The sequence below is a fragment of the Musa acuminata genome, chromosome BXJ3-10 (genome assembly GCF_036884655.1).
Source record: "Musa acuminata AAA Group cultivar baxijiao chromosome BXJ3-10, Cavendish_Baxijiao_AAA, whole genome shotgun sequence".
Lineage (NCBI taxonomy): Eukaryota > Viridiplantae > Streptophyta > Magnoliopsida > Zingiberales > Musaceae > Musa > Musa acuminata.
In genome coordinates this window covers 19,060,297-19,083,285 of record NC_088358.1, presented here as the reverse complement: position 1 = coordinate 19,083,285, position 22,989 = coordinate 19,060,297, and the positions used below count along the sequence as shown (strand labels likewise).

Genomic DNA, 22,989 nt, shown 5'->3' with positions numbered 1-22,989 from the left:
GTTATTCAAATTTAAATCATCAAAATTATTTTACAGTTCATGAGATTCGTAAAATAACATAAATTCATCACTCTCTTATTGAAAAACTCGATAAGATAAAGATTAAGAAATTTTCAAGAAAAATATTTTTCTCTTGTTAGTTGTTTCAATTCATATGATTGATTTCATATAAGCATGCTCAAGTTTTTTTTATATCAAAACCATGCATCATGTTTAAAATAAAAAAACAAGATTCATCACAAAAATTATCAAGACTTCAAATCATCATACATAATTAAATCATTAAATTATCAAGCATAATTTCATTAAATATAAAGTATTTTTAATTAAAATCATTTTGTTTCAGCTAGTGAGCTTTGTGAATTGTATTGGATCTTCGGTCAGAAGCCTTGAGCATCCACTATCAAAATTTTATTTTTGCTACTAGCTTTTGATAGTAAATATGTATACAAGAAATATGGGTTTCTTTTAGGTACCCATTTAACTTTGAGTTCCTCGTGGTTAAATCTATTTATCTTGATTTTTAGCATAAGATCATTTATGGTTCCTTTAGGAATCTAAACTAATTCGTGTGAATCATACTTTTTGAATGGACATTTATATATGCAAAATGATCATGTCTATCACAAAAATTATATTTATTGTTAGCTTTTGTAGAGTGTTACTACTCACAAAATCAATTTCTTTTTTCTATAAATATGATTTTTATTAGCAAGAATCATGTTTAAAAATTTGTTACCAATTTAAAAGTTTTCTAATATTTATTTTAGTAATAAAATTTTCATTTTGCATGAAACTAATTCTTCACGTTAAGTGCAAAAGGTTAACATGCACTAGAAAAATAAGCATGATCTTTTTTAAATAATTTATAATTTTTATCAACTAATTTAAATTCATCAAATAAATCATGAAAAACATCAAGCAATTCATTGTAAGGTAAAGGAGTTTTGATTGAGTCATTTACTTCATCATTGAAAGCCATTAAGGTGTAGTTCACCACTTTGTCTTTGTTGATTTGCTTCTGATGTACTCGATTGTCGTCTTGAATACTTTCTTTTTCTTCGATAACCTTTTTTTAAGTTCATTTTTATTTTTAAAATTTTATTTTATAAACCTTTTAAATTTATTTGTGAGGAGTTTAAAGTCATCATCACTTAAGCTTTCGCTCAAGTTGTCTTCTTTTGTTCTAAGTGTCAAATCTTTTCGTTATTTGGAATTCAAATTTTAATTTTTAGAAAGATACCGTAAAACTTTATTAACAAGTTCAAGATTCGAAAAATATTTGCCAAGAGCTTTTAAACTATTGACGATATGTAAAATGGGTATACATGTCAATAATAGTTTCACTTGGATTTATTCGAAACAATTCAAAAATATACATCAAAATATTTATTTTAGATATTTAACTCTATTTGTACCTTTATGTGTAATTTTAAGTGTGTCAAATGTCATGCAGTTTCATAAATCGAAATATGATTAAAAAAGCATAAAATAAAGCATTCATAACTTTCGCATTTAAAGAAAAAAAAATTCTCCAAATCATTACCTTCAGAAGAATTTTAAAAATTATTTTCAATAATATTCCATAAATCAAAGTTTATAGAAAGCAAAAAAATCTACATTCAAGTTTTCCAATATGTGTAGTCTGTCCCATTGAACATAAGAGGACGAGTGATAGAAAGACCCTCTTAATTGTTAGTAAAAGTCATTTCTCTTGAGTGTTAAATCAAACGAGAAAAATCTTGACTTTGATATCAACTATTAGGATCGAAATAGACACTAAGAGAGGGAGTAAATTAGTACATCTGTAAAAATTACATCAATTTAAAAACTCGTTCAATGTAGAAAAACTGTTTTGATAAAGCCCATATTAGAAAGTGTTTAAGTTTGACTTAGAGTAAATGTAAAGTGAAATGAGCAGCTAAGTAAGTAACAAAAGTAAGCAACAAAGGGAAAGAGCATACCGGATTTAAAGTGGTTCAGTCATCTCGATTTATGTCCACTCTCGATTCCTCTTCACTCGAGGCCATTAGCTTCCACTATTGATCTTCTTTCTAATGGGCGAAGATCAACTATCCTTACAACTCTTTTTCCTTTTTATAGGCTCAAGAGAGAACCTCTAGGAGGAAGAGATTTACTAACTTTAGAGAAATTATAAAAATTTTTCTAAAGTATATTTTTCTTATTTTCTACTCAATTTCATGTTATTCCAAGTAAAAATAACTATGGTATTTATAGACCCTAAATGACTTCAAAAATGGAGCAAAAAAAGATCTCATTCTAGGTTTCCTTAGTCCTAGTGATACCACCGCCTACGTTAGGCAGTACCACCATGTGTAGCATTGACACTGGACTATACCACTACCTAGTCTGGTGATGCCATCACCTAACACAGTGATACTAGATGGTACCATGCGCTTGACATAGTTTGGAGACTATATCTGGGTAATACTATCGCTTGATAGCTTGGAAAAGTGTGCTCTCAACTTTCTAGCTCATATGTGTTCCACCTAATCTTGGGTGACCGAATGGCCTTCCACTTAGCCCAAAACAGTCCCAACTCAAGCCCAATGGGCCCCCAATTGAGTTAGCATGGTTACACCCGAAACCAACTTAATTACGACCTAGACTACTTCAATTAAGACATAATTGATTACAAGCATGAATCACATGTTATCCAACATACCATTGGTTCATCCAGCGTTTCGTCCGACCCTTCGGCGTATCGTCTTCTCCTTCGACATATTGTCCAATTGGCATATTAATCTCGACAACATCCTATCTCCTTAGTACAATTTTCGATCCTTCTGGCCCGATGCCCGAACTCATGACACGAAGCCTTCTGCCGACACGTCCGCTAGTCCTCCAACCCGACATCCAATCTTCTGACATGTTCCATTTTGACTCAATCTCTGAAGCTAGTTCTGCGTCACTTAAATACAGATTATATCATAACTTTATCAATTGATTTTATCATCAAAATTTAAGATTTAATACTTAATAATTTAACATTTTTAATCTTGATTAGCAGTATTTAGTTTGAGCTATTAGATGAATGGTAATGGAAGTGAGATATGGGGAAGATATGTAATTATTTTGAGGGTCATATATGTCAAATTAAAAGTTTTAAAGGGATATTTATACAAAGTTTAATGTAGACCCGTAAAACGTACTTGAGCAAGTTTGTTAAGCACCAAATACGAAAATGATGACGAGTAGAGTACTTATTCGCAAATCTAACATCTATATATTCAATCAAATTCATCCCTTTTTTTTTTTTCTTCAATCATCTATTTCTCACCTCGTGTTCTTTTCAAATCTGATTATCATACTTTTAACTTTGAGAATTTTGTTTAATCTAGTTTAGTATGAAATAGATTATACATACTAGTCCGAATCGATATATAAAGTGTTCATTTCATGTTCGATCGATCATCTGTTTCGAACAATCCGATCCAACCTAATATAAAAGAAAAAAAAAAAACTTAAAACACTTATTCGTGAGAAAGCATAGAACTGATATCGTTATCATTGTCATTATTCTTCATTTTTGAAATATTAAAACCGATACATATCAGTCCAACCAATGATCGTTATAACTCCGATATGCGATACAATATTCTTTGTTTTAACTTAGCTTAAGCGGATAAGTCAGCAAGAAACAAGAATTGAATCATATTCAGTGATCAACATTATTCTTCTCTAAGGTCAATGAGGTTCTGATTTCTATTCTCAAAGATTAGTTGTGAGCCACTTGAAGAGCTCAAGATGAGAGAAGACACTAACCGGTGTTGATGGGTCTATTGGCGATTTTTTTGTATTTTTTTAATTAAGAGAATTTTATTCATTCACAGAACCATGGGGATGATCAAAAAGTTATTGAGTAGTATAAAAAGGAATAGGGATATCATATTCCCTGGAACACAAAGTTATGCACATTCCTCGTTTGTATATCTAGGAATGTAGGAGGACCAACAAATGACCTTTACAGATTTAGAAATTTCAGAAATGTTAGTCAAAATGTTCACTAAGGAATAAAAACCAAAATTTATGATGAGTGAAATAAGCTACTGAGAGTCCGATTGTATCCTCATATTGGTAAAGCTTTTGTTGACTACCCAAGATCATGTCTTTAGTTTGAAGGGGGTGATCGAGCTTTAGTCGCATTGTGTATCCCACTGTGATGTTCTGACCATATGAGCATATGAGGATGAAGCCAAAACCAGCATAATCACAAGTAGTAGGGTTAAAAGAGCCATCACATTGTACTATCAAATCATCAAGTTTCATTGGGTGTAGAAGAATCATGTTCGATCCTCTAAATCCCCTCGGCCATAATAGGTATAAAAGTGTTCTAATTAGTTAAGGCAAAAAAAAATTAAAAGAAAATATGGAAAGTGGAGTCTTAAAAAAAGATTACAAAATGAAAATAATATCAAATTTTCTATTGGTGTTATTGAACCTAATAGCTATTGAAGAAGCAATATTGAATGAGTCCTCGGATAACCCAATAATAATATATTCAAAAGGAAATTGAACTTCCAACCTAGAAATATTTTTATTTCATCTACTAAAGAATCATTCTAATATCATAAATCTCGATGAAGCATAGTTGATGAAAAAGTTTTTTTTTTTGAAGTTTAGGTTTCATAATTTTTTACGGTGAAATATTGAATAAGCGGTGTTGAATAAACCCTAGGAAGACCCAACAATAATGTATTCGAAAGAGATCTGGACTTGCATTCTAAAAATATTTTTATTTTACGACACATGTAAAATCCTACAATATTAGTTGGAAGGTTGATCATCAATGAGGATTATGGAAATAATCCGATCTACCTGTGTTTCAAATTTTATCACACTTCAAGAATCATTCTAGCAACATAAATCTTCGCGAAACATAGTCGATGAAAAAGTTTTTCTAAAAACAAAATTATTAGGCTTCATAAATTTTTATATGTATTTGGTAGGATCCTTCTAATAAACAAGAAATTACTTACGGCTAAAGAAATAGTTTTCAAACTCATTTTATTTAAAAGATATTTTGGTTAGTATACTTCCGTGTGATTTTCCGACGGATGTCGAATCTCAAATTTGGCTTATTATTTAAGTTAATTTGTTTCCATTCGATGGTGATTAGGCCAAACATTGAATCGGCAAATGTTAATGTAGGAGAGTGATTGATAGAGTAGGTATTTGTATATATTGTTTGTCACCCTCCTGTCAATGCTGTTGCCACTCCCCGTATTCTCATCTGTCTCAATTACTCTGCATTTATTTGGTATTATGGGATTTCCAATCCAATAGATCCATTTCTTTCAATGCTGTCAACCACCCAAACTTGATTACATAATTAATTGGCCAATATATATTCATGTTGATTAGAGAACCTTAAGAATTAAGTCCATGTCAGGGCCATTAGTCTCCTTTTGACCTTCTCATCATGTTATGGCTCTTCTGACCAGTACTGTGTTCTTCAGATTCGATTAAGTTTGGGCAAATCTCAGTCTGCAAACACTATGTAACTTAGATTCGATTAAGTTTGGGTTAATCAGGTTCACCCATGTACATAATCTTCACCAACAGGAATCTAGAGAGACAGAGAGAGAGAGTCCATGAGGAGGGGAGGAGTGGAGAAGATATCACGAGAAGCATATGAGCAAGCAGTGACATGCAGCAGCAGCAGCAGCAGGGGATGCAGCCGTCGTCGTCAGCTCCTCCTGCTCCTGCGGGAGCTAGTGCTGCCGCGGTGGAAGTCCACCAGCACCGTGCTCTTGCACTTGGGGCACTTGGGGTCCTTCTCCGAGAGCATGACGTACATGAGGCAGCGGGGGCACCCGGCGAGCACCATCGACGACGTCGCCTCCGGGCTGTCGGCCTGCTTCTGCTCCTCCTCGGAAGACACGCACGAGCTCGGCGGCGATACAGACGGCGACGAGGATGAGTCATCCTCGTCCTCCGATACCACCACCGCCCTCGTCGACGGCCCCCCTCTCGCCCTCACCTGCTTCGCCGACAGGTTCAGCTTCAGGTCCACCTTGGGGTTCTTCCCATGGTTGCGGCTCATCTCGTCCCTCCTGTAGAATACAGAGTACCCCAGTTATATACATACCACCACTACTACATGCCAACCAGAGGTGAAGGGTAACGGAGTCATGTACCTCCAAGCTAGCAGGAGAACACGGGGTTTAAGGGTGGTGGGATATGGGGAGCACTGGGTTCTCCACCACAACTAGCAGCATGTTGGTCTTTGTTCATGGGGCTGGAAAGTGCACCTCACATCTCATTATATAAGAAGAGAATTCGAGGTTTGATGGTCTTCTTTAATACAACAACAGATGTTACATTAATGTTATTATTGTTGTTGTTGTTGTTGTTGTTTCCCTCGCTTTCTCTCTCTATCTGTTGAAAGCATCGTGTCTCTCTCCATTGCATCAAAGGGAACTCCAATGCTTATTAGTCCGTAGAGAGCTTGACAAAAGATTTGGAGTGTGAAAGGCTGGAGGATGCTAAAACTGCAGTTATTAGCTTCTCTTTTTGATGGGATTTATTGTATGGATGACCCCAGTGGTCCGTATCTAAGCAAGTAAATGGGAATAAATGGCTACTTTAACTTAGTAAATGGGTCTTAAATGGTTGCTACTTTTTAATGAATGGACTTTATTTCCAATCAATGAAAGTTACGGCCTCTCTGATTCAGATCTCAAATCTCCCTTTCGATCAGGCATGATGACATGATAAGCTTGCATTAATGTTCATCTATATCACAAACCCACAAGTGCATAACATTTTTATCTGACATGAATCTAATTGCAGCTGCTTAAATGGATCAAAAAGAGAATGGTTCAGAACTCGACAACAGTGTGCCTGTTAAACTATGTGATTGTTTTCGTTTGCTGGTTTCACTGCACTGCTAAGCAACAGCTGGAGAATTTGATGGTGCTCTTAATTCTGCCACCATCCTTCATGATGCCACACTGGAGCAGTATTATTAGCATGCAGAAGCATTGAAGGTTCATAAAAACCACCAACATAAATGGCTCTGACTTGGGGAAATCTCATTACTGTAGCAGTAGACTGGTAGATTATTTGAGATTAGTTTGGTCTTCAGCACAAGCCCATGCATGTGAGCATCTTTATTTCTGCTCAGGCCTCATGAGATGGGGGGAGCTTTGAACACCCAGCAACAGGAAAGAAGAGAACATTAACAAGGCATTCATTGACTGAAAGCTGGAAAGTTGGTGGCATAGAAAAATCAGTCAGATGGTAACTTCTTTTTTATGTTAATGTGATTCGATTTAAAAAATTTATGATTAGATATTTTGGAATAAAGATAAATTGATTAGATATTTTGGAATAAAGATAAATTGATTGGAATAAAGATAAAGATGAATTTTTTTCTTATCGAATGGTCTGAAGCTCGTCAAACAATAGGATTTGGTCTCGAATAAGCTAAATTCTAGTTCATACAGCACAGAACACGAGAAGAACTTGTTTGATTTCGCAACGATTTGTGCTTCAGAAACCCCTCTTCGGTTCGTTCAACATTGATTCGTAATATGTTTGGAGTCGGTACAAAGATTCACTGTTACAGGTACAATTTTCTTTGACTTGTTCAAGCATAAAAGCATTGCCAAAAAGAGCCACAGATCATCTATCCTGGAGGTGAAAGAGGCAAAGATTGGTGTTTGTATTACTCGTAAACCATCTTTTATAACCCATAAGAGAGAGAAAGAGAGAGAGGTGATGATGATATCTGCACAAGTTGATGCGCCATTTAAGGTGGTCAATGGGTGCTTAATGCCAGGCCGACTTGTAACGTGCTACATACATGCCAATAAGAATTCAACATACCCATTGAAGGAACATTGAATTGTCTGCATGGCTTGAGGGTCTGAGCTGTGCACACTTGGCATTACTCGTTTCACCGCCACAGCCCTTCCTTCCACTGGCTCTCATCTGCCTCCAAAGACTAGGGCAGTCCCAGTGCCTTCAGCTCACTGCATTATAAGAAAGACGACACATGAACAGCCGAGAACACTGTTAAAGTTCTCGATGACCGCAGAACAGTGTCCGAGAAACGTTGTTTGAAAGCTTCTGACGTCAGGATCATGGATAATTTGTCACTCAACAGTCTGCTGCATGTTAAAAGGTTGGGAGTTGGTGAGAGCTCATAAGAAGGAAGTGCTATAATTTGCAACACATACTGACGTGGTAGTGTGGAAGTCTCACAGCTGAATTAAGTGAGGAGGTGAGCTTGCAACAGCTTTTCCAGGTACCATTCGAACTCTGAAGAAGAAGAAGAAACGAGTCTCTGACGCTGACGAGCAATAACCATCCCTCTTAATGAACACGGAAGGAGAATCTTGGTTGCCAACACGGAAGAAGCGAAGATGCGAGACACGTCGAGGCCCCGTACCTTGGTGTACAAGCCAAATCATGATGCAGAATGTGTCCCGATTAGCATCTGATAACAATAATTCCAACCGATATGTCGGGTATAATCTTACGATTGTAATATTAACTCAATAGATATATCTTAGCAGCAGAGTTCCTACACAAGACACACAACAATTAACTCGATAGGCACATGCTTGACTACTTGTATTAGCCTCTCGTTAGGAAAAATTGGAAATCCCCGCATCAATACCTGCATCTTTTGGGATCACAAGTTAGATTTACTGACATTGCCAAAAAGGTGAAGAATGCTAAGCTAGAGTTAATTGCAAGACGAAGCTCTTAAACATACGACCCACATCTTACTTTTATGCTCAAGCAATATAACTTTTTTCAATAAAGCCCCAAGTTGCAAAATTGACCACGATGATTAATAAAACTTTTCAAGCAAAAGAGAACTTTTTATATCGCAAGAGTTTTAGGCAGGAAATGAATTTGTGATGATGACTTACTCTGGTAAATAACAGATATCATACCAAAAAAGAAAGTTACGAGTACTTCCATCCACAAATAACCTAAAAGATACATATAAACACAAGTACCATGTCTTTCATCTGCAACTCACGAAGATTTACAAAACCTCTACATGAATAAGCTACACGATTAGCAACATCATGCACTGAGCACAATCTCTCCATTTGTCACCAACGTCTTATTATTTTGTCACGAATAATGTGCATTTAGCATCTCCCGGTAGACCATATCAATGAATTCATTATTCTGTCAAGAAAACATTTAAAAACCAAATGAGCTTTTAATGCAGTGTACAACTTGGTATATAATGTGTAAGAACAAATATCAAAAGCATTTTCAAGCTCCCTGTACAATGTGATACTATAGCTGAGTTGCAGGTACAAGTTCTGCTAATAGGATAGACAATGATCAATACTGATAAATGGTCAGTTAATTAGTTAAATATTCCTCGGAGTTTATTCATGTATTCTTCAGTAACAAATCACTAATAGTTAGAAACATTCATATTCTGTCAAAGGTAAAGAAGCGCCTAGAAACACCAAGCTTCAACTTAGAAAATAAATGCAAAAACAAACTATATATAAATATATATATATATATATATATATATATATATATATATATATATATATATATATATATATATATATAATGATGGAGATCACACTTACATGCATCTGATGAGAGCAGCACTTCCAAGCAAATGCCATTATCATAAGATAGTACATTGATGTGATGATGAAATATCAGTAAAAAATGAAATCATGAAGCTGTGAGCCAGACTTGATAGTAAAGTAGGTTAAAATAAGAAAGACAGAAGAAAGGCTTGAAGCAAAGCAAAAAAGACAATTAACAACTCATCAAGGAGAAAGATAATAAATAAATAACTGATAGAACAGGTGAGATGAAAAATTAAGAATGCAGGAGATAGACTAGCATGGATTAAAAAAAAGACAAAAGTAGGCATCACTACCTATTCATGATAACAGAATCAGATCCATCACTAGCTATCAGGGATTGGAGTTACACACAATATATATTTGGGTATCATGTAAAATCAAACATAATAGAATAGTGTGGTGAAAAGGAAAAATAGGAGTAAGACTGCTGGGAACCTGCCATACAATGCTCTGAAACAAGAAATGAAATGAACAAGTTGCATAGTGAATAATTTGTCCTGATAGTACCAATAATTTACTTCATTAATTTCAGAGAAGCATAGACAAGGAAAGCAAATGATTCGGCAAAAGGAAAGAAACTTACCTGCACAAGTTTCAATAAAGCATCACGGACTTTGTCCTTTGTAATAACCGGGCCATAGTTTGGCGTAGGAGTGAGGGATGCAGATGGAGTGGGTGGTGGGAAGGGTTGAAGTAATAGAGTGCCATATGGACGTTGCATTGTTACCGGAGGATGGAGAGGTGGAGCAGCTGGAATTGAAGACGATACTGGAGGCATTGCCGATACAGAAGAAGATAGCACTGGTGAGAAAAATGAAGGTTTCACAAGATTTGCGGCACGGTTGCTGTTTCCACTGTTAGATTCAAGCACATCCAGAGGTGGGATTAGAGTGGATGAAGCTGGGATAGTGAGGGTGGACTGAACAGTTGGAACCGCTGATGGACTGACAGCATGCGAAGTAGCAGAAACAGTTGTAGAAGCAATAGGTGGTTGCGCTCCAATTGCTGCATTAGTTGCATTTCCAATGTTCACAGCATTCTGAAAAATAAGAATATTCATGTTAAGGGCAATCATTCAAGACAATCATCATCTGCTGCTTCAGGTGCTATAAAAGTTATAACAGGAAACTCTAGCAGTAATGCATACACTGAAATAGTTTACAAATGAATCATCCGGAACATCGGTGATTGATGTAGCAGCAGATGTTGCTGTTGGCTCAAGAGGACCTTCAATTACTGATGAAGTGGGAACAGCTTCAAGTTCCTCAAACTCACTGTTACAAGAAGAGAATTTACTCATGGCAACAGCTATCCTAACTCACTCATTACAAAATGAGTTTATATGTATTTATGACAATACAGGATTTAAAAAAAATGCAAGAATAAAATATGGTTATTATTTGTAGAAAGTATCTGAAATAACTTGAATAACAGATAACTAAAAGGAGATTATATTTCAAGATGGGTGTTGATAGAATTATATTGATAGAATAACAGATAACTAAAAGGAGGTAACTAAAAGGAGATATAATTATATTGATAACAGTGGAGGGAGGAAGACAGTGGAGGACAGCAGAAAGAGGAAGAAGAGGGAGGGGAGAGAACCTAAGAAAGGGAGAGAGAGAGACAGAGAGAGAGAGAGAGAGAGAGAGAGAGAGAAGGGGAGGCTAGCCACAAAGAGGAGAGGTGATGGGGAGATAAGAAGAGAAAAGGAAGAGAAGAGAGTATAACGAAGGTGCACCATTGAAAAGAGGGGAGAAAGAAGACGAAGGGGACAAAAGAGGCAGCTGACAATGGTAGAAATTTGACTTATGTCTGATCTGAAGGGATTTGGGTCCGCAATCAAAGCAATGGCCTGGGATGGCCAATGCCTCAACTGAGGTGCTTCACCTGGACAATACCCAGTTAAAGGCATTGCAACCAGAGCCCCTTAGGTGCTTGGATCATGCCTCACATTGCCTAAAGCGCCTACTTGAGCACCCAAATGCCTTTTGACAAACTCTTAACTGTAATTTTCGTCAAAGGAACCAAATAATTTAGGCATAAAAGGTACTGTAGAAGATTAGTTTATGTTTCCAAAGATTCTATAAACCTACCAACCATCAACATCAGAATGGACAGTTTTCCAAAAGAAAACACTCATTTAAAAGATCAAAGAATGATGAAAATAATAATAGGTGTTATGTAAGCATGACGTACCAAAGAGAGAGAGTAGATTATACCTTTTGGAAGATACCTTAGGCTTTGGAGGTACCTTGGAATAGGCATTAAGTATCCTGAAACATAGATATTATATAAAACCCGAGCATCCGAATTTATTAAATGGCATAGCTGCAGCTCCTATGATGAATAATAAGACTCTCATACTTCAGACAATGAAATTTCAATATATACATAATAACATATAGTGAAAGAGTTAACATGGAATAGCATACACTATATTAGTCATGCTTGTTCATAAAAAGCAAACTTCACACCTATTTGAAGTGCCTGTATGCTCAGGTAAAGTGACAGAAGGATGCATAAAAGAGATGGATCCAGGATTCAGATTATGTAAAGATGGAAAAGGTAAACAAAAATGAGTGCCACTTTGTCTCAGTTGCTAGAAACTATTTAGCACAAATCTACCTTAGCACACAGAAACTCCTAGGTGAAACATGATAAGAGATGGTACAAACTATTTAAGAAAAATGCTTCTCAGGTTCGACATATGAGTAAAAGAGGAACAACATGTGAGATAGATAAGACATGGAAGGATCATTTGTATCTGTCTATCAGGACCTTTTAGAATGGGATACAAAATGCAGATACTAAGACATGCCTTGTATATATCAGCTATAAATAATCATCAATTATTTCTTCCTTGTTAAAAACTCCAAAACTCCAGTAGCACCCCTTTCTCAAACATATTATTGAAATTGTGAACATTTTCTAAATATTTGACTGTACATTGACTTGCAGGTTTTCTTAGCAAGTGTTGAAATATGAATGTGGACAACGTCAATAAAATACTTATTATAACATCATTCAATGGAGAACGGGATGATGGCCAATAACTTTCTACAGCAATGTGTTCTTACTTACAACATCAACTAATCTTCTCTTTTAAATTTTATATTGTTTTGTTGTTAAAAAAGCTTGACTCTCTCCTTTTAGTACTTGTTATCAGTAGTCATATTTATAACAAGATATTCTCTTGATAGGATTAATTAAATATCATCCTACATAATACAATTGGCATTGTTATTAACATCATTTGTTGCTTAAATTTCCCGTTTCATGTCCCATTTTATTTCCAACAAATACTTATTCTGAAATCATAATTATATCTGTGCTTCACAGACAAAGGGACAGGTTTAATCTTGAGATAACCTATATTGTATAGGATACGAAAATATTAGGCATCTACAACCAAGTTCTAATGAATTAATATTCTGCAAATAGATGAATTAACATTAGTGCAATGATGATTCACCAGCATTTTATTAACATCAACACCACTTACTAACGATGCTACCAAACCTACAAGACACTCTCTGCACCTGATGAAGTCCTTGTAAATATCAAGTAAATACAAGTATTATGAAGAAATATGAAAATCAATTTGGCATGTTACCTAGCAGCAACTTGAAGAAAACAATACTAGTACCTGCTGAAAAGATTTGCTACTGATTCACAGTCATGTGAATTGTAGAACCATATACCATTGACTTCTTGAGCTGCGTTTCGGTACAATAGATATGGGACCTGGACTTCATACTCGAAATCTCCCAGAAGATCCTCAACCAGATTATCTGTTAATCAGACGAATACAAATAAATTAGTAAATCATCCGGCCAATTTTTATAGGTAGCATGTAATTTATATCCAGAACTTGTGACTTCATATATAAAAACTTTTGATTTAGATACTCATGGGTGCAGACAAAAGCTAAACTAATTGTCTTCAACTGCTAAATCAATTTAATCAGCTGGCACACTCCCAAAAGCATGCAAATACTAATTCACAGTAAAATACATTCAAAAGATTTGTCAGCAATGTATGCAACAACAATAAATAATTATTCATACAACCAACAACCTCCTACAGCCTAGTGCACCTTACAAAAGCTACACCACTATGGGACATATAGCACAAAAGAAACTATGTAGAAAATAACATCAGTGTGGTCCCATAGAGGAACTCAGTTTGTTGGCTTCTTGTACAGAGAAATCAACAGAACTTAAGTGTCAACAAGGCATTGATTCATTTGACCATGTCTACATGGCAGGAAAAACATTACTAGTAAATACAAACTTCAACAAATCCCTTAAACAAGACTGTTTGAAATATCAATAACAAAAGGACCTAGCTCGACATAAATACATAGTCAAACCGTTCAACCATTACAAACATGAATAACTTTTTCGTATGACCAATTAATCTAACTGCATTGCCCATGGATGCCTGCAAGAAAGAAACCTCCAACAGACCTAAAGATATTATCTTTGTTTTACCTTTTTGACTCTCGTTATAGTACTTATATAAGTTATGATGAAAATCTTTCAGAAACAACAATAACAAATAACTAACAACCAAACTACTTCAAACATAAAATGCCAAAAATTCAGCATGGACTGATTTCAGACCTGTGTTGCGCCGGTTCATGACAATGAACTGAAATCTGGGTTGTGTATTCCTGAAAATATACACTCATTTTTTTTAATAATTAGCAAAATCCATCAGGATCAATCAAAACAAAATTAAAACATATCACATCAAAATACTACTTCAGTTACGAATATTAAAATTCCCAATCAAAATCAACACTTAAGAGTGGTCGAATCAACAAATCAATTATTCCATGCAAAGTCCTGGACACAAGATCTGAATCACAACTCAAGAATCGATCCAGCACAAAGGAAAAAAAAAATAAAACAAAAATAGATCCTAAATCTAGGTATCACTCTATCCTATACTTCAATCAGAACCAGTGCAAACATCAGACGGACAATACAAATCACAGCCACTTCAAATTCGACACAAACATAAAAAATACAACAAGGTATATCCTATTAGCGAGATCTCCTGTTACCTCTTGACAACAAATAGTGATCCTTCAACGTCCTTTCGGCTCTGAACAAAACAAATAACGAAAAGCATAGATCAGATGGAGTAAAACCAAACAACGCCTAGTCGAAACAGAATCGACAACGGAGGGAGGAGGGGCTCCCGATCGAGACGCACCCACTGGTTAAGCTCGATGTTGAACTCGTAAAGGGTGACGTGCGCGGCGGTCATAAGGATCTCCTCCACGAAGGGGTCGATCCGCTGGAGGACGGTGAGGTTGAGGATCTTCGTGCTTTGCTGGTCGAGATTGGGCATCAGCTTCCCGTTCTGCGTCATCCTCGAAGCGCGCGGCGAAACCCTAATTAACAGTTCTGGAAACAATTCGAGCAGCGATAGATAGGAGAAAAGGAGAAACGGTTAGATAACCGCGACGGGAAGATAGATCGACGCGGGAAGTCGTGCTTCAGCTTGGACAATGTCGGAGATTGCGATCGCGAAGGGATGGATGCGAGAGAGAGAGAGAGAGAGAGAGAGACGAGAAAAAGGAAAAGGAAGTAGAGACCAGAAATAGGGGAGCGAAATGAGAGAGTAGAATTTTATATACGAGTCCAGATATGCGTACCGAAGAGCAATACTTTCCATACCCGTTCACGCCTACCCTCCTCTCAACTGAATAGGAGATAGAGGTTGCGTGGGGCCCAAGTGGGATAGTGTGGGAGATTCCCCAAGGACGAGAAGATCATGGGTGACAAAACATTATCAGAGGATTCCCCGAACTGGATGTCACTTTTGCGCCTCCTCGATTGACGAAAATGCCCCTCATAGCGAAGTGTCCCTCCCCTGTTCACAGATCTCAACCTATCTTCTTCTCAGATTTCAGCCGTCCATTTGTGCCAATTCCACCGACCAATATAACATAGGCCACAATGCCTACGTCAACCTATAAATACATAAGATTTATTAAAGCTTAAAAGCTTCATTAAAGAAGCCATCAACCTTATAAATAGGACAATGCGTCCTTTGGGCCACATACATCACATGAGGATGAGAAGAACCTCAATGATGGCTTTAAGTGAAACTGGATGGCTAAAAGCAACTGTAGACTCAATATTGGAAAAGCTGAAATCTTTTTTTTTTTTTTCTGGAATCCAAAATCATCTCATGTAACTGCAGCATGATAGTTAATTAAAAGTGAAAATTATGGGTTTTAAGCAGGAAGTGGAATACCTGGCAAACCATCTGATACAGCTTGACTGATGAAGGGCAACATGAAGATGAGAAAACAGATTATAACCCACATATATAATAAACACCAGGGTGTTAATACTATTCAAAGCGCATACAACATAATCACGACATCAATACAAATTGGGAAACCCACATATCTGACTCCTAAAATTTACGCAAGCAACATGCTCCACCTCAAGTATAATAACAACTTATCTTGATCTACATGATGGGAGAGTGATGCCGCCACAGAAAGCTGCTATTATCACATAGAGCAGCAGCACAATCGCTAGTGTCAACACGGCTCTGCAGTGGCACGAAAGGAAAGATGGTCGGTATCAGCAGAATGTAAAAGTTACCAAGCGTACCGCACAAAATTAACCTAAATTAACAAAATGGCCAAGCATCAATGAAATCCACAAAGATGGTTCGATGCTTGTCTTAAGTAATAAAGTAACACATATATGCTCCATCATGATCCATTTAGCCATGTTCAGAATTGTCAGTTGTCATATCCAAAAAAAAATTGTTTCAGCCATTAGCAGGAGAAACAGGCTTGAATGCTGGTTTTACCAGTAATGCAGGATATAGGCATAAGTTATTAAATGATGGGCACTCTGACGAGGCAAAACCATCATTTTGGCATGACCTATGAACTAACTTAAGGCAGTGCCACGTTAATGATATATACTCTAGTGACAAGAATTGATCCAACAGTAGGATATAAACATCAAACCTTACAAATACCTTATGGACTGGCAAAGGCCTCTACTCTACCACAACTTGCCGGTCAAGCATTAGCAGACAGACTACTCATACATAGACTAGGACGATCTGTATTATTATTATTATCAGAAAAAGGATCTGTATCATAACAAGAAAGATGCTTTCAGGATTTCATTACTTGAACAGCAAGAATGGACTTTATTGGGCAGTCTCTTTGACTAAAACAAAAAGCATCCAATTAGGGAATATAGAATTGTAATGCTAAATGACAAACTCCAATCACTAAAATAGAATCCTAATGCTAAATGACAAACTACAATCACTTAAATAATGTAAAGACCATTAGCTCTAACTTTGTTTCCTGAAGACATGAAACAAAACCTGAACAAGTAGTTGCAGCACATAACAAGGCCAAAAGTAGCTAATGAAGCACCTTGCATTAAATGAATAGTCTCAGAATAAAATAAAGAAAATAGGGAATCTGCAATACATAACAAGAACAAAGATAGCTAACAGAGCTCTTGGCATTAAATGGTGTAGTCTGGGAAAGGAAATAGAGGATCATTTCCAATAAATACTTCCCCTTGGTTGCACTCTAATAAACAAAATCATAGCCCATGGTCTGATAGTCCTTAGGTCATCCAAGCCACCAGACCACATACTTAAACTAACAAATTTGAAGCAGTAACAACAAGCTAACCAGCTTATTGTATCATCTTATGTCCTTGATGGTCCACAGTATGTAAAGCATCAAATCCGCGTTCTAGATTTTAAAAGGCGACAATGTGGATTCAGATTATGTGAAAAAGTGCCAAAAATTGCCACAACACAGATAGGATAAAAAACCCACTTAATCAATACTTGCTGGTTCAATAGTTCAATGATGCTGATTTAAACAACTATAATACATATTCAAGAAAATCCCAAATGCTATATGCACACAGAGAGCCAATGATTCTAAATCATTCTTGTTTTCAATTAATTATCTGGTGAAATCAATTCAAACAACACAAACTTATTGGCATCATCGGCAACATGATGCTTAGACATCTTACCGTTGTTAAGTCTTAAGATCATATAATTATTCAAGAAACCAATGTAATACCATCTCACAGTACAAGGAGCTGACTCAAGCGAAGATCAGATACTTACAAAAGCTTCGCATTTTTCATCCAGAGAGCTCGACGAAGGCGCCTGGACTGCTTTCTAAAATGAAAAGCACTGTCTTGCATCGTAGCAGTTTTATCAACAAGAAGTGCAATACGATCACCTCTGTCCAATATCTTTTCAACATTGTCCACCATGATAGTGTGTATCTGCGAATTTTGAAATGTCATAAGTTTAACGAGTATATATCAGGTAGAAGGATAAATCAAAAGTTACAAATAGCATTAAAAACAAGGCAAAAACCTGTAAGAAAATAGAAAGACAAAAGCACGATGATATATAATTCTTCTGGAGAAAAAAAAGATATTCATTATCACGTCCATAGTGTGATGTCAAGCCGCAAGCCCTGCACTTGCAGCAGCAATCTGATTAAGGCACCCCTAGTTCTTGCTAGCAATACATTTTTATCACAACACATTATGATCTTTGTACAAAGAAACAAGCCAGATACAAATGAAAATCAGCTACAACAGATTTTTCTTCCATTTCTTTGAAGGACAAAAATCTAGTCAGATGGAAAAAGATGTCAAAATCTGCTAGTAACTTCCATTGATGCGAAAGTAACAAAATATCATTATGGAATCTCACTTCAAGGATCACCCCCCATGGCGGACTCTCTGCTTGACTTTAGAACAAAGATTAGCAATTACTCAGGTAATCCTGATTGATTGACATCCTTCCATACCCATCCAATTAATATCTAACAACTAATATTAAAAAGCACTGCAAATAGAAAAATAAGTTCCAAAAACCAGGGTTTATAGTCATGACCATCTACGAAACTTCATATTGCATAGCATTCTTGATGAGTAAGGTAGATAAAAGAAAATGCACTGTGGGAGAAAACTCCTTCTTCTGCTTACTCTTAATGGACAGAAAAATAGTTAGGTAAGGATGTTAAAATAATAGCAACCTAATGGAAGCAAACATATAGTAACAAAATGTCAATTAGGAACCTCACTTCATAGATTGTCATTCATGCTTACCTTTTCTTTGAATAGAAAGAAAGACCTTAGAAGAAAATTATTTCAAGATATTCATTATTTATTCTAGTTGACTGGTCTCTTAGTAAATATAAACAAGAAATATTATGTAAATACCATATCACCAGAAATGTAAGTTCCAAAGGTCATACAATCTCCAAAGACAAAGCTACAATTGATGCATTCATTACCATCACGAGAAACTAAAGAATTTCATTATACATAGCAATCATTAATAAGAATGCAAAGTACTAACAAAAGGGCATTGAGGTCTTCTTGAGAACAAATTGCAGACAAATCCCTAATTGTTGATTCAAGTGACAGTTTAGAAATTGAAACTGAGAACTTTTCTGCAACAGGAAGGCTCACATTACATTTTAGAGAACAAATACTAAACACGAACAAGCATATCAGTAATGAAACAACTACCAATTTGTTAAACAAACAAAGGTTTTAAATAAATCTCCACAACTTGCCTCACTAACTTCACCACGCACACGGTTAAGTGTATCTGCACTTGGGTTGCTTGAGAAGAATTCCATCTGCTGATGTAGAACTCTAGAGAACTCATCATTCATTGCATAAGCTAGTGCAGAATGAGCAACTCTCCCATAATTTTTCATGAATCTCATGTGAATGTCCTCCAAATATAGAAAAGGAACCCTCCCTACAACATAGTAGATGAAGACCCTCTAGTAGAAACAATAATCAACAGTAATTATAGAACATAAAAGTAACTAATAAATGAAATAAAACAAAAGATAAAAAATTTTGACATATAGACCGCAAAGTTCATCCAGTTTGTGAATAAACTGTGAACTCCGGAAATGTCAATGTGTAAGATTGCTAAAATTAGCTTCTCCTTATTAACTTGCAAGACATAAGTTAAACATGTTGATAGAGAAACAAATACCAGCCCTGCTCTATACCCAGGTCTTATTAGGACTTCATCAATCTCATCTGTCTTGGCCTGTCACGCAATAAATGGACTATGAAGCATGGTACAGACATGGGATACAGATGATATAATATGAATCCTAAAATATACCAGGTCATGAAAAGAAGGATAATTGCATCATAGATTTGGCAATTACAAAAATGATACAAGATGATAAACTTGACATTTGCCGTTATTGCTCAAATGCATAGTAATACACCACAATAAATGTTAACAAGTAATTAGCATTCCTAACCCATTTGCAATGAAAGAATATATGTAAGTAATAGGTACTTTAAGAATATCAAGCAGATTTTGATAATTGAAATTACATTAGTATTTTCATTTCAGTAATCAAAATCTTATGTTAACATAAATGACATAGACATTTAAGACAAAAATAGTTTCATTCAAAAATATACATGAAGGAAATCTGACAAATATCATCAGATGACATGCAAGAAGGAACAAAGGCATTTTTTTAACATAACCAACAGAAGATATTCAAAAAAATACTGAAAGAGTGACAATTTGCATCGACGACTATTGGATCCCAAGAATTTTTTAGTGTTAAGACTAGCATGCTTATCGATATGTAGTTGTCGCATTATCATGATTGACATGTAGCTCGTAATTGGCCAGTTTAACCCCTATTTCCCTCCACGACTCAACTTTCCCCATGTTATTGTAGCTTGTAAGATGAAAACTGTAGATTCCACATAACCACAACAGTTGGACTGCTACTAATCTGAACAAAAGAATAAGCTTCTATTAAATACACAATAAACAGAGAAGCAACAGCATAGGAATCAACTCAGAACCCCAAAATCCCTATGCCTCCAATTGAAATAAATACCAATACTCAAGTGAAACCTCAAATTGAAACAGACACAAAGACGATACAGATGAATTGAGAGGGCTGATGCCTTGGACTCACTCCCGAAGGTGTCGTTGGCCATGCAGAGGAAGGTGATCCCATCAGATCTTAGGACGTGGAAGATGTAGCGATCCTGGGAGAAGCAGAGCCTGGAATCGGAGTCCGGCGGCAGCTTCTCGAGGATCCGGCGTGCGACGGCGCCGACGTTGCCGGTCACGGCGGCGAACTCCGCGAGCACCGATGTTCCCCTCGCGACCACCGCGTAGAGGATCGCCATGCCAGCAAAGATCCCCCTCTCTCCCTCTCTCTCTCTCTAATGATGGGGGTCTTGTTAGGGCATGGGAAACGAACGCCCTTCTTTGGCTATTGGACGGTCAAACGTTCGATGGCTCGTCGTTGACCGATTGGCTTCTTTGCGAATATACCACTGTAAAACCACCTTCACATTTCACCTTGCAATAGAAAAAGGAGATTTTAAATAGATTATCTGCCTGTTTTATTCTAATATAAATTTATTGCAATCGAAATGTATGCCTTTTTTCTCTCTCTTCTTCGGTAGAAATTGGTGAAAAGTATTTAAAATATTTTTAAAAGGCCCTATTTGTTTATTCTTACTCATAGTTTTCTTTTCCTTTAATTAAGGCCCTCCATAGCTTAGTTGTGTAAAATAAATATTATAAAAAACATGGTTATTAGAATCGAACTGGATGATCGGACCAAAAAAATCGGATATCAAACTATTAATCAGTCGAATTTTAATTATTTGAATAACCCATATGAACTAATCAAATTACATAAAAATGAATCCGATTTTATAATATAAAAAAGATTACTTAAATATCTTTAGTTTAATTTTTTATTTATTCAAGAAGATATTTACGTCAATCATAAAATTAGAATTGACACGAGAAATAAATTAAGATCGATTCGATTTAGTGTAATTATCACCAATATTATTAACGTTTATGATAACGGTTGATATTTTTTTAAATTATATATTAATTTTAAATTAATTCATATATATTAATAATTTTTTTATTAAATATACGGTTCGACGATTGGATTATGATAAAACGCCACTGCAGAACACTTGTTGATTAGTGGCCCAAGCCTTGATCAGACGGCTGAGGTGGGTCATATCGAGGTGTTGGGTATTTTGTTTTGTAAGTTCATAACTGGAGAGAGAGAGAGAGAGAGAGAGAGAGAGAGAGAGAGAGAGAGAGAAAGGAAAAAGGAAGATGGTAGGGTTGGGTACTCCGTACTCCGGCCAATTATAATGCGCCATTATTTTTCCCTACAATGATATATAACTGAAGGCATAATAGCTTAGAGTGTTACTGAGGCCAAAGTTTTGCTTTGGTTTGATTTGAAACATCAATCCTTATTCCTTCAGTTCAAGCTAACACTCACAATCATCTTTTTTGCGACTCCATTATATGCTCTCTCTCTCTCTCTCTCAACCTTGCTTTGCAGTTTCAGAAGCTGCTTTCTCCAGTTCTTCACAGAAATGTAGCTCAGCAAAAGCATGAATGTAGATACATTCATCATGATGATTGCTCATTTACGATGCTGCTCGTGTAATGAATCTTCACAATTTCAGCAGCTGTTCTCTCCAGTTCTTCATAGACAAGTAGTTCAGCAAAAGCATGCAACATTCTGTAGATAAGTTCATCATGATCATTGCTCATTTGTGATGCTGTTCATGCAATTAATCGTCACGAGTTTGGTAGCTGTTTTCTCGAGTTCTTCACAGACATGCAGTTCAGCAAAAGCTGAAACATAAACTAGTTGCTTATTTATGCTACTGGATCATTTACATGATCAAGAACTGTACAACTTTACTCGAGCAGGCGATTGGAATTGTTTGGCCAATTACGAGATGGAGTATCTTCCATTAAACAATCTGATGGTAGATATAGGTGGACTCATATCACTAACATCGCTTTACAATATCTTATTATCAAATGCTCATAATCATGATTTTAATACGATCATTGATCTATTTGTTGCATATATAGGCGACGCATCCATTGCGACTACAAAGTGAAACTTTGCTGCTGTGACAATCTCAAATCCATCAGTGTGTTCTTCCTGTGATACTCTTGGATGATGATATCTATTAGAAAATAAATAGATAAATAAACCGTAGACGAAGTTGATTGTTATTAACATATCCCCCTTCCTTTTATATAGGTTAGAATGGAGAATTTTCTTCAAAAGAGTAGAGAGATTTCCTCAAACAGTTAGGAAAATCTCATCTACTTATCATGCCCCCGCAAGATGATGCTCCGATCAAGGAGGTCAATCTTGGACTGATGTAATGTAAAAAGTTTACGAGCTAGAGGCTTCGTAAATGAGTCAACCAATTGATCAGCCGTATGAACATGAGAAACACGAAGTTGACGGCAGACA

At 36.1% G+C, this 22,989-nt stretch overlaps 3 protein-coding genes across 5 annotated transcripts; all 3 read right to left on the bottom strand.

Annotated features, from left to right (window-relative positions):
* Positions 1 to 5,486: 5,486 nt before the first annotated feature.
* Positions 5,487 to 6,249, bottom strand: LOC135651068 (protein GL2-INTERACTING REPRESSOR 1-like). The gene is made up of 2 exons (XM_065170858.1): positions 6,162 to 6,249; positions 5,487 to 6,077 (listed from the first exon to the last, which is right to left on the bottom strand). The coding sequence occupies exon 2, from the start codon at positions 6,065 to 6,067 to the stop codon at positions 5,711 to 5,713; it is 357 nt and encodes a 118-aa protein (XP_065026930.1). The 5' UTR covers positions 6,068 to 6,077; positions 6,162 to 6,249; the 3' UTR covers positions 5,487 to 5,710.
* Positions 6,250 to 8,887: 2,638 nt separating this feature from the next.
* Positions 8,888 to 15,786, bottom strand: LOC103999995 (mRNA-decapping enzyme-like protein). The gene is made up of 8 exons (XM_009421919.3): positions 14,838 to 15,786; positions 14,686 to 14,726; positions 14,240 to 14,289; positions 13,261 to 13,405; positions 11,834 to 11,887; positions 10,759 to 10,885; positions 10,195 to 10,650; positions 8,888 to 9,177 (listed from the first exon to the last, which is right to left on the bottom strand). The coding sequence occupies exons 1-8, from the start codon at positions 14,994 to 14,996 to the stop codon at positions 9,121 to 9,123; spliced, it is 1,089 nt and encodes a 362-aa protein (XP_009420194.2). The 5' UTR covers positions 14,997 to 15,786; the 3' UTR covers positions 8,888 to 9,120.
* Positions 15,787 to 15,935: 149 nt separating this feature from the next.
* On the bottom strand, positions 15,936 to 20,944 carry LOC135581783 (vesicle-associated membrane protein 714). 3 transcript variants are annotated; one of them, XM_065170106.1, is made up of 5 exons: positions 20,627 to 20,944; positions 19,677 to 19,733; positions 19,240 to 19,455; positions 17,766 to 17,929; positions 15,936 to 16,193 (listed from the first exon to the last, which is right to left on the bottom strand). In XM_065170106.1, the coding sequence occupies exons 1-5, from the start codon at positions 20,852 to 20,854 to the stop codon at positions 16,100 to 16,102; spliced, it is 759 nt and encodes a 252-aa protein (XP_065026178.1). In that variant the 5' UTR covers positions 20,855 to 20,944; the 3' UTR covers positions 15,936 to 16,099. The 3 variants fall into 3 exon arrangements, with proteins under 3 accessions (XP_065026178.1, XP_065026180.1, XP_065026179.1); XM_065170108.1 differs by having other exon boundaries at positions 20,638 to 20,812; XM_065170107.1 differs by lacking the exon at positions 19,677 to 19,733 and having other exon boundaries at positions 19,240 to 19,430; positions 20,638 to 20,934.
* Positions 20,945 to 22,989: the final 2,045 nt, after the last annotated feature.

Coding starts and splice junctions, on each gene's coding strand:
- LOC135651068 (XM_065170858.1), bottom strand. CDS start 6,067: ATGAGCCGCAACCATGGGAAGAACCCCAAGGTGGACCTGAAGCTGAAC.
- LOC103999995 (XM_009421919.3), bottom strand. CDS start 14,996: ATGACGCAGAACGGGAAGCTGATGCCCAATCTCGACCAGCAAAGCACG. Junction 14,727..14,837: donor ACATCGAGCTTAACCAGTGG/GTGCGTCTCGAT, acceptor TGTTTTGTTCAG/AGCCGAAAGGACGTTGAAGG. Junction 11,888..13,260: donor GTAGCAAATCTTTTCAGCAG/GTACTAGTATTG, acceptor TCTATGTTTCAG/GATACTTAATGCCTATTCCA.
- LOC135581783 (XM_065170106.1), bottom strand. CDS start 20,854: ATGGCGATCCTCTACGCGGTGGTCGCGAGGGGAACATCGGTGCTCGCG. Junction 19,734..20,626: donor CCTTCGGGAGTGAGTCCAAG/GCATCAGCCCTC, acceptor ATTGCGTGACAG/GCCAAGACAGATGAGATTGA. Junction 16,194..17,765: donor ATGAAAAATGCGAAGCTTTT/GTAAGTATCTGA, acceptor GTGCCACTGCAG/AGCCGTGTTGACACTAGCGA.